Source organism: Zingiber officinale, chromosome 6B, assembly GCF_018446385.1.
Source record: "Zingiber officinale cultivar Zhangliang chromosome 6B, Zo_v1.1, whole genome shotgun sequence".
NCBI lineage: Eukaryota > Viridiplantae > Streptophyta > Magnoliopsida > Zingiberales > Zingiberaceae > Zingiber > Zingiber officinale.
The window spans coordinates 91,253,555-91,263,420 of NC_055996.1; the positions used below are offsets into that span (position 1 = coordinate 91,253,555).

The 9,866-nt window shown below is 38.9% G+C and overlaps 1 protein-coding gene across 3 annotated transcripts; it reads right to left on the minus strand.

Annotated features, from left to right (window-relative positions):
- Positions 1–2,119: 2,119 nt before the first annotated feature.
- LOC121993126 (BAG family molecular chaperone regulator 1-like) lies at positions 2,120–6,600 on the minus strand. 3 transcript variants are annotated; one of them, XM_042547802.1, is made up of 5 exons: positions 6,462–6,600; positions 3,320–3,679; positions 2,981–3,237; positions 2,763–2,909; positions 2,120–2,640 (listed from the first exon to the last, which is right to left on the minus strand). In XM_042547802.1, exons 2-5 carry the CDS (start codon positions 3,513–3,515, stop codon positions 2,341–2,343), a joined length of 900 nt encoding a protein of 299 aa, XP_042403736.1. In that variant the 5' UTR covers positions 3,516–3,679; positions 6,462–6,600; the 3' UTR covers positions 2,120–2,340. The 3 variants fall into 3 exon arrangements, with proteins under 3 accessions (XP_042403736.1, XP_042403734.1, XP_042403735.1); XM_042547800.1 differs by having other exon boundaries at positions 2,120–2,655; positions 6,462–6,592; XM_042547801.1 differs by lacking the exon at positions 6,462–6,600 and having other exon boundaries at positions 2,120–2,655; positions 3,320–3,717.
- Positions 6,601–9,866: the final 3,266 nt, after the last annotated feature.

Consider the following 9,866-nt stretch of genomic DNA (forward strand, 5'->3'; position numbering starts at 1 on the left):
AAATTCCTTCTGAGCTCAATTATTGTTCGAAATTAATTTGATCTCATTTTTTTTAAAGATGAATTCAATATTCATCTCTAGAAAAATCTCATTTTTTTTTTTGCAAAACTTATCCCGGCTAACTAAGAATTTTTTCTTTCTGAAAACTTTTTAAGTATTTAGAATGCATCAAATTATTTTTCAGTTAGAATTTATTGTGATCAAAAGGAGAAATAGGGAAAAATAAGTTTGACTTGACTATAAATTTCACTTAGAAATTTATTTTTACATGCAAATTTCACTTGAGAAAATTAAGCCTTTTGTTAAAATTTCATTTTTTTTCTTTACCCTTAGCTTTTTTCTGTGCCCCAATTTTTTATGTGATCGGCATGGGAGAGAACCGACGGGCTCGGTGCGTCCGAGGGAACAGACGTTGCGGAAGAATACATCAGTGGATGAGAAGGACATGCGCGACGTTCGAGGGATGAGTAGCCAGAGCGAAAGTTTGCTCGAGGAAAAGGTCGAAATTGGGTTTTGGTGAGCCTTATTTCGGTTGGCCGAAATCACTCAAGCGATCGAAGTAGCGGAAGAGCTATAGTGGAGCTATGGAGCTGCTAGAGGCACCTTCAACAAAAGTTGAAGGCGCCTCCGCGACTTTCAGGCAGTTTGTTGAAGGTGCCTCCGCGACTTTCAGGCAGAAGGTGCCTTCAACCAGCCATGGAAGGCTTCTTCCATAGCTATGGAAGGTGCCTTCGACCAAGCAATCTAGCCGTTGGTGGAAAGGATAAAGTTTTATCCTGTGCCTCGCTGGAGGCGCCTTCCAGCCCTATGGAAGGCGCCTTCAGCCTGAGGATAAGTTTTTCTAGGGGCTATAAAAAGACTCCTGAACATAGGAAAGATGTAACAACTTTTGTATTGATTTCCTAACAATAGTCTGAGCTGTTAATGAGTGTAAAAGACTTTTTCGCCTTCAGTGAAAAGACTTTTTAAGAGCTTTCATTTGACTTGGATTAACAACTGCCTAGGTTGTAACCAAATAAATTCTGGTACCTTTTACTGATTTTATTTAAGTTGTTATTTCTGTATTATTTTTATGCTATTGTTGCTAACCTGAGTTGAAAGATCGAGAAATGTATTTTAGTATTTCAGGCAACTCAACCCTCTCCAGCCGGTCGACACGGACCAACACCTTACATTAGAAGAAGTGGGGAGCTGAGCCCCTAAGATCTGACCAACCTTTGAGTCGATCGGGTTTATGTTGGAGATTTGAAATATGCTCGGATAATATGTAAGATCAGACTTTCTATCGGGGGTTTATTTTACATTTGACCGTTATACTTAAATATAAAGTTCGGTCCAACTGAGCGACATGCCTAGTGTGTCTGATCGGCCAGAACACTCGACGGTGACACTGGACTTCTTTCAACATGACATCGATACGAATCGAGAATTAACTCCTTCTTCACTTTGACCGCTACATCAACCTACTTTCTTTTATATATATATATATATATATATATATAAAAAGAAAAACTTGAAATTTAACCCAAATAACAATAATAATAATTTTCGATTAACTACTTGTCCACAATAATTATGAAAATAGCATCACCCTGCTGGAATCCAGCTTGCAATTTATTGACTGAAAGTTATGAAACAATACCTTGAAATATTATTTCCATCAACTCCAGTTGGTTGGAAGACAAAGCAAAATGGGCTCATCACATACATCCAACAAAACGACAATAAAAATAATGATGATAGTAATAATAATAAAAAAACGACAAGAAAAATAATACAAAAATAGTCTATGATCATAACCAAAGAAAAAGGAAGTAATTATACACCCCACTAAGATCCACTAACCTGATCATGACCTTGAAGCTTCTAAAGTACACGCCTCTTTATGGGTCTTCATTGCTAAGGCATCTCCCTAAAGATGACATGAGGAAAAGCAATCATATCAGCCCAAACTAATATTAGTTTAAGGTCACAAACTAATCTTTGTTTTTGAAGAAAGGCATTCATATTAGCACGAACAAGTATTAGTTTAAGAACACAAACTGCTAATTATGATTAGCTAAATGATAAGCTTGAATCAAACACCATCAATTTGACCTTTTTCACAACACTTTGTTTCTTTCCATTGCAATGATTAATGAATTCATTCCCGCTTGTCTGAAAACCAAACAAGATGAGACATTCTACAAGATAAAATGAAACATGGAGTCTCAATTATTTCTATTCAATCCGAATGAACCCTACTAGGAGTAGACGGAGACACACAAGAATTTCGATCCACAAGTAAAATATAACCAAATTGCAAATTCTGAAAGTGGTATTTGTTTCTTCAATTTGGACTCAAAACTGCTCCCAGTCGAAGCTCGCATGGGGTGTGGAGGAGGCAGTGGTGGTGGTGGAGGAGGTAGATGGCGTGAAGAGGGAATCAAATGTTTCCCAGTTCATTGTCATGACCACCGGCTGCTGAGTTTGCTGTTGGAATTCTGCAGTCTCTTGCTTCTGCTGCTGCTGGTTTTGTTGCTGAAATGGGTTGTGTGGTTGCTGTGTATCTCTCTTTTGCAGCATTTGATTACTTTGGGAATGGTGTTTGCTTAGTTGAGTGTTCTTCAACTTGATGAAATCTAACGTTTCTACATATTTCTGCGTCATTTTGATCTGCTTGAAGCATGTTAGAATGGTCAGAGATGAAGCCATGGAAGAACAGTTCAAAATGAGCCAAAGATGCAAAAAAATTATAAAAAAATAAAAAAATTGTTTTTTACCTGCAACCTCCTCTGAACATTTACATCTCCATCAGCAACAATGCCGTCCAGCTTGACCAGCTCATTCATTAGGGATGCAATGAGGTCGGTCACATCGTTATCCACCACCTTGCGGTTTTGATTCACCATCGCCTCCATCTCTGACACCTATTCGATGAATTGCATCCGTGAAGAATAGATCTTGAGATTGGGGATGGAATGGGGGAAATTAAGTTTACCTTGGAACCAAGGCGGTCCACCTCAAGGCTAATTGCAGAGATCGACTTGGCGGTTTTCTCTGCCTTGTCGGCCTTGCGCAAATCGAGCAGGCGCTTGGTGCGCGCGGCGGGGTCTTCCTCCAGCAGCAACTTCGACTTGTCCTTGACGCCGGCGGAGTCGAGGAACGCCGCCGACTGCCTCTCTCTGTTCTTGTACGACAGCTTCATGTCGAGCGGGTGGAGCCCCGTCTTCGCCGACAGCGCCTTCTTCAGCTCCCCTGTCCAAACATTCACATCGTCGAACACTTGGCGAGCGTGCATCGACCAAAAAGAAAAGGGAAGAGAAGTGGCGAATGTTACCGAAGGAGGCCAGGGCGCCGATGTAGATCTCGTGGCAGGCGGCGCCATGCTTGACTTTGACGCGGATGGCGGGGACGGGAGGACAGGCGTCGGCTCCGCGGGTCTGGACGAGCATTCCGCTCGGCCGTACCTCCCAATCCGCCGCCGCCGGCGATTCCTTAACCGGACTGAATGCCGTCCCCGTTCTCGACCGCATCCTTTCTGCTCGAAAGGCTTCTCTTCGATTCGACCCCCAATCTATCTTCCAAATGCCTCCATTGGAGCCAAGTCAACTCCTTTTCGATCAAATCGACAGCAAGATGAAATCTTTAAACCAATAGCGGCTCAAAGGTGAGGTCCACGCTCCAGTTGCTTCTTCGCCTTGTCCATGGAGGTACAAAGGAATAAACGGATCTAATTATTTATACAATAAGAACCACAAGATACAAACAGTAATAAAGTCAAAAAGAACACAAAATATTAGAAAGTAAAATATTAGAAAAGAAGTTAGTAGAAAGTGGAAGATGTTGATCTGTCCTGCTCGGCTGCTGTTACCGTGGCAGAGCCAGCGGCAGAGGCTTGCAACAAACGAAAAGCTACTGCGGCCGCGCTTAACCGCTACGTAACTACTGTTGTGTGGTCACACCGAAGCCAAAATCCAATTTTTTTAATCCAAAAAACAAAAACTAGTTAATTGGAAACACATAATGCTGCAATGGATATCGACCACCATTGTATCATTCGATTATCGAATGGGAATGACAAAATTCCTTTGATCTCCATTCACCTTTCTTTGTCCAGTATTAACTGTGATTTATTTCCTCTGAAATCTTATGAAGTCGGGATCAAGAGACCGTTGAAATGACGGTTCCACCTTTTGCCGATATCGAATGGGAATGATCTGACATCTATGTATGCTATCGCCCACTAGTTAAAAATACTTTGTTTATTTCTCTCTCACCTATTTGCTATTCTCTTCTCTACTGTATGTAAGAATGACGCTGATTTTTATAAATCAACATTAAAGTGGAGCTAATCTTTAAAATCTAGCTCTAACGTACTGATTTTTAAAGACCTGTTCTAATAATACTGATTTATGTAAACTAGTATCAACATGATGCTGATTTGCACAACTAATCTTTTGTTAGTGTTTATCTTGAATGATCAGTGCAAACAGTGGTACTGGTATGTTGATGTTAGTCTTTAAAGATTAACATCAATACTAGTACTGGTTTGCGCAAAACAATTCTAACATGGTACAAACCCGTATCAATATACTGGTGCTAATCTTTAAAGATCAGGAGAGAAAAGAGAATTGTATGCATATGAGAGCAAAAAATAAAAAAAAAATGACCACCTCAAATCATCGACATTGATGTCATCCATCGTTATATAAGGTATCATTCTTGTATATATATATATAGTATGATTAAGTAGGTAACACTGAACCTGAGTGATCGGTCCGACTCCATGAAAATTTTTCACATGCAATCAAGGTAAACGGGAAACACTCACGACGGACAGCTGAGAAACCTAATATCTTATGGTTGCACACTCAATTTAAAGAAAAACTCTCTACAAATACGTCATAACTGAGGATCGAATCATGAATATTTTATTGACAATTTGATACCCTTCCACTGCTACATAGCCCCGGGTTACTCAAGTTAGAAACAACATGCTCAAGAAGGTGATGAGGCATGATACATATCAAAGTTCCATGATCATTTCAGACACGAGAAAGACATGAGTGGTTGAAATATCTACCCTGATATCATCAGCTAATTGAGAAACAGTATGAGCCTATAATGACTTTGATTAAGAGCTATGATTTGCAAGTCAAAAGAATGCTGCTCAGTAAAAAGTGTTAACTAAATAAAGAAGATTTGTCTAGCAACAAATAAAGTGTTAACTAAAGGAATGTAAAGTGGTTCACCATACACAAATAACCAAGCATGTTTGTCTATGAACCAAGAAACATGAAGCACTGTGTCCACATGTGCTGCAACTTTATTAGGCTCAAGTAAACTAAAAGCTAATAACAGCAAAATACGGCAAAGTTGTAAGAAGACTTGAACGAATGGTAGGATGCACATGCCTTAATTCTCTAGTTGGCAATTTGCTTTTAGATCTCAACTGAAAGATAAGACTAAAGAATTATTGTTAGTGAAAATGTAACAGAACAGTAGCCACTGTTCGCGGAGTAAACATTCATAAGAATGAACGTTTTCCCAAAACGTGGCCGTCACATTTAGTGTTTCTTTAAAAAAAACACCTCTATGATTGTTTTTCCCCCTTAAATGTGCTCCAGACCTATTTTTTCTCCATGGTCCTCAAAGAGCAAGTGGATGAGGTCATTCACTGCGAACCCTTACCAAAGATTCCACCATTGAAGTCTACCAAATGACATAGTAATATTGGTTGAGCCCATTCGAATCCTCCTGTTGAAAGTAAGAAAGCTTCTGTCACTGTTAACCTCATGATCCTTATCTCAGTATGCTGTCTCTCTCACAACCGTCGACAGCCTGTGAAGTAATTGATAAATTGGACAATTATATGAACATGTAGTAGCAGTGGTAGGTCAACTTATCTGTGGGGGACACTCTTTGAGATGGAGTAGCCCACCTACTAGGCCAGCTGTGTATTTATGAACCCAAGTAATAGATGAAAAATGTTGTGTAATTGGAATGAGAATATTAAAATTAGTTTGCGGTAGCAATTAACAAATTGCAGAGATAAGTTGATTAATGTGTCAAGTCAACAGTTTGTTGCAGAAGAGAACGTGAAGACAGGAGGGGTATTGGCAAAGACATTGCTTATGCCAGTTATGGAGATAGGACCGATCAGGTAAAAACTCTGAGAGACAGAAATCTGCTATACTCTTTCTCATGTTCCCTAGTGCAATTTAAACTTAATGTTCTAAATGTAATGTTCATGTTTGTGCCTCTAAATATAAAGAAAGCCGGTTTGTTGTAAAGTTGAGATATAATTTGTGTGTGTGTGTAAAAACCTGAACAAAATTGTAAAAGCAATCACATTCATTGTGCGAGGAACTCTAATGGCCAAGCACATTAACACCGGGAGGCTGTGTGGATTAAGAGTAGTAAATACTATCATGATTGTTCAACTAGAAATATACATAAAAAAAAGTGAATCCGCTTACCTTACCATGAATCCATTGCAGGATTAGTTGATCAACAAGTAGTGTATGCAAAGTTTGCGAGTGTGATCATATCTCTCAGCAAAAGGTTATTTGTGTTAAAGAGCTTGCAGCTATCTGTAGATGACTGGTTCATGGAAAGAAAAGGCACCATTAAAATAGGAAAACAAGCTCAAGCATTTTAGTGAAGTTATGAATACAAGTACAATAAATGAGAAAGTTGTGATTAGTTATACAAAGAATTGCCTCATGAATCTGAGATCATTAGCGATGATTGGACCAAAAATATAACACAGCTAGGATAAAATCCCTGCATAGAGAATGGAGGGGAATTATTAGTTTTGAGAAAGGGTTCCAAAGAGTCAAGATCAATGCAAGGAGAAGTATCATGACACATCACAGAGTTGCACAAAATGGAATCTTACAGGATTAATCTTGGCTACGACTAATGTTATTGTGGAGGCATCTGGGTTAGCTAGCATAACATCCTCTTTTGAAGACATCGCCATTATTAGAATAAAAAATTTGGGTGGATTATCCAAAATCACAAATTACACACCAAGGACCATCTCAAATCATGGAACATTTTTTACTAACAATTGCTTAGTCTAGTGGTAAGTGAGCCAGATACAAAGGCTTCTCTTCCCAAGGTGATGGTTCAAATCCATATAATGGCAATATCGGGATAGCTTTAACCTTGTGGCTTTCATCCTAACAGAAAATTGTCTAACATCCAACGTGGTGGGAAGAAAAAATAAAACCATGAAACATTCTCTAAAATGACACCTGCAATTTTGGTTCATCCTCTACTGAAAACGCTAACAATTTGCTTGTAATTTATGAATTTACTATTTATGAATGGAAGAAACTCCTTTAAGCACACTACATACCCTTTTCGACATTAATAAACTAAGTGATTAAGATATATGTAACATAGTTCAAATCCTACTTCCTCCAAGCGTGTTCTAACATAGGTTTCAAATGGAATGGCCTAACAACCACCAATACTCACTGTCCTGCATTATTCCAATCTTAAAGCTTCTCTATCTCAATGAAGCAAAATCATAAAATGTGGATTAGATATATTATATAAGAGAAGGGACCGGGACCAAACAAAAATAGTACTGGATATTTTCATGAAATAGATAGAAATACTGATTAGATAAAAAAAAAAAAAAACTGTTTGTCTATATATGTATCAAAGTGCATGCCAACTCATGGGGTTTGAATCTTCTCAATAAATACATGGCAAATGTCAAATCCATCAGAAACCAAAGCCTATGAGCTTACAGTGACAGCCAAATGCTAACTTCAATGAAGTCCACACCAAAAACGTCAACAATTTTAGCAGGTCCCGTAGTGGTCTAGGTGGAGAGGAATCTGGCTATCCACTGAAGCCCAGGCCAGAAATGAAAAATGCAGCCTCTGAGATTGACTCAATGAAGTAGTGTTTCTTTCAGGCTGTAAATCCAGATATATTCTGGTAGAACAGCCATGCCACAACCTCCACTCCTTGAATTTGGGTTCATTGAACCCTGAAATCAGTAAATGCAGTACCAATTGCAAATAAGCCCACCACATATTGCTACTTGAAATATGTCATACAGCATTGCACCAAGAAGTCATGGCAATGGATTGTCATGGGAAGGAGCCCAAATATTGGCAAAGTTCAAATATCATCAACTAGAATAGATAATCCATGAAAAACGTTTAAAATAACTATAGCGTATGTACAGAAGAAAAAATTGCTGTCCTGACCCCTTTGTGTACTGTATATTCAATATAAACCATCATTGGAGAAACAGACCATGCAAAGGGGCTTCAACAGAACAGAGACAGTAACAATTTATTCAACAAGCAACAGGGTAACCAATACCTCTCTGAGCTTCATTCACGCCAACTTCCATAAGTAACCAATGAATATAATTTATCACACATGATATGCCTTTAGCACCACTAGAATTCCTATAATTGAGAAAAGTAGTTGTCTAAGTCATTAAAGCAAAATGCAGAAACCTGATTTTTTACAATTTTGTTGTCAAAATCTCAGTTCTGTTGCCATACGAGAAAAACCTGATTTTTACACACGCTTAATTTAAAAAAAAAAAATGATGCCAAAACATTAGTAATAAGTAAGCTCAAAGGAACAGGCATGTGTTAAGCAGATTTCCTACTACAGCATGAAATGTTAAATTAGCAGAAACGTTTCAAGTAGATTGATCTTGAAGGAATTAGCATGTATAACTACAAATTGTGCTCACACAATGCATAACATCAATCAAATAGGAAAGTGGATGTTTGTCAGTTCCTTATGGTTGATTGTTATGCGTATGACTTGAATTTGGCATAAACCACAAAACAATACAATGTGAGCAAGATGATTAATCTTACTTCGTATCACCTAAGTTGGTATTAACATTGCAGAAGAATTTTTTATTTTGAAGAGCCAAACAATTCTCACCTGGAAACATTTCCACTTGTAAGCAGGATGAAATGGCGTTTTCAGCACACAACAGAGTTTTCTAAAGCATAATAAGGTACATCAAATGAAAATCTGAAACACACAAGGTAAAGAAAAATTAAACGACAAAATGGCATATTGAGTTAGAATTCTCAATGGCAATTCTGCAAAGCGTAAATAAACTGTAACTAATGATTGATAACTGAAATGTCCAATACTCCAATACAATCAAGCAACAAGTCATTACCAGTTTCATCAATCCCTCCTTCCACGCATGGCCCTCATATAATATAACATGGCTGCACAGAAAGCCAGGAGGTTGGTAGCAACTTAAGAAACAAAACACAAAACAACCGGAATTGTCATTTTCAATCTGACATCAATAGCAATGGGCCAAATAGTTTTCCTTCGGCAGATTTGTTAGGTTGTGATGGTGTGTTGCGGTGGCCCCAAGGGTAATGTGGAATCGATGGTCAAGATAATGTGGCAGTCAAAGTCAAGGTGAGGTGACAGTCAAAGTCAGGTGAGGTGGTAATCAGAGTCATGTATATGCAGCTGAATGAGTTACTCTCATCGGGACTCAACTCTCCACTCAGTGTCAAGATACATAGAATACGGCCGATCGACCTCAGACACAGTCGGACTTAACGGACTTAGTTCCTCACTCTTACGATACAACTCTTAGTATATAGCCGGTCGGCCCAAGAGCCGGTTGGACTTCCGAGACGTGGTTTCCCATTTCTCAGCGCCAAGACACTTTGCATACGGTCTGTCGGCTATGAAGTCAGTCGGGCCTTCGGGGCTCAGCTCCTCACTTCTCATGTACAAGCCTCCAAGCATACAGTCGGTCGGCAACTAGGCCGGTCGGACTGCTTCCAGGAGAGAACATTGTCAAAGAATCATAACAATTTGTCAAAGAATAGCAGCTACTCGACAGGGAATATTCT

What these genes read in the sequence shown, in the direction of transcription:
- LOC121993126 (XM_042547800.1), bottom strand. Translation starts at nt 3,515, where the DNA reads ATGCGGTCGAGAACGGGGACGGCATTCAGTCCGGTTAAGGAATCGCCG. An exon ending in CGGCGCCCTGGCCTCCTTCG is followed by an intron (nt 3,238 to 3,319) that starts GTAACATTCGCC and finishes ATGTTTGGACAG; the next exon opens with GGGAGCTGAAGAAGGCGCTG. An exon ending in TGGACCGCCTTGGTTCCAAG is followed by an intron (nt 2,910 to 2,980) that starts GTAAACTTAATT and finishes TTCATCGAATAG; the next exon opens with GTGTCAGAGATGGAGGCGAT.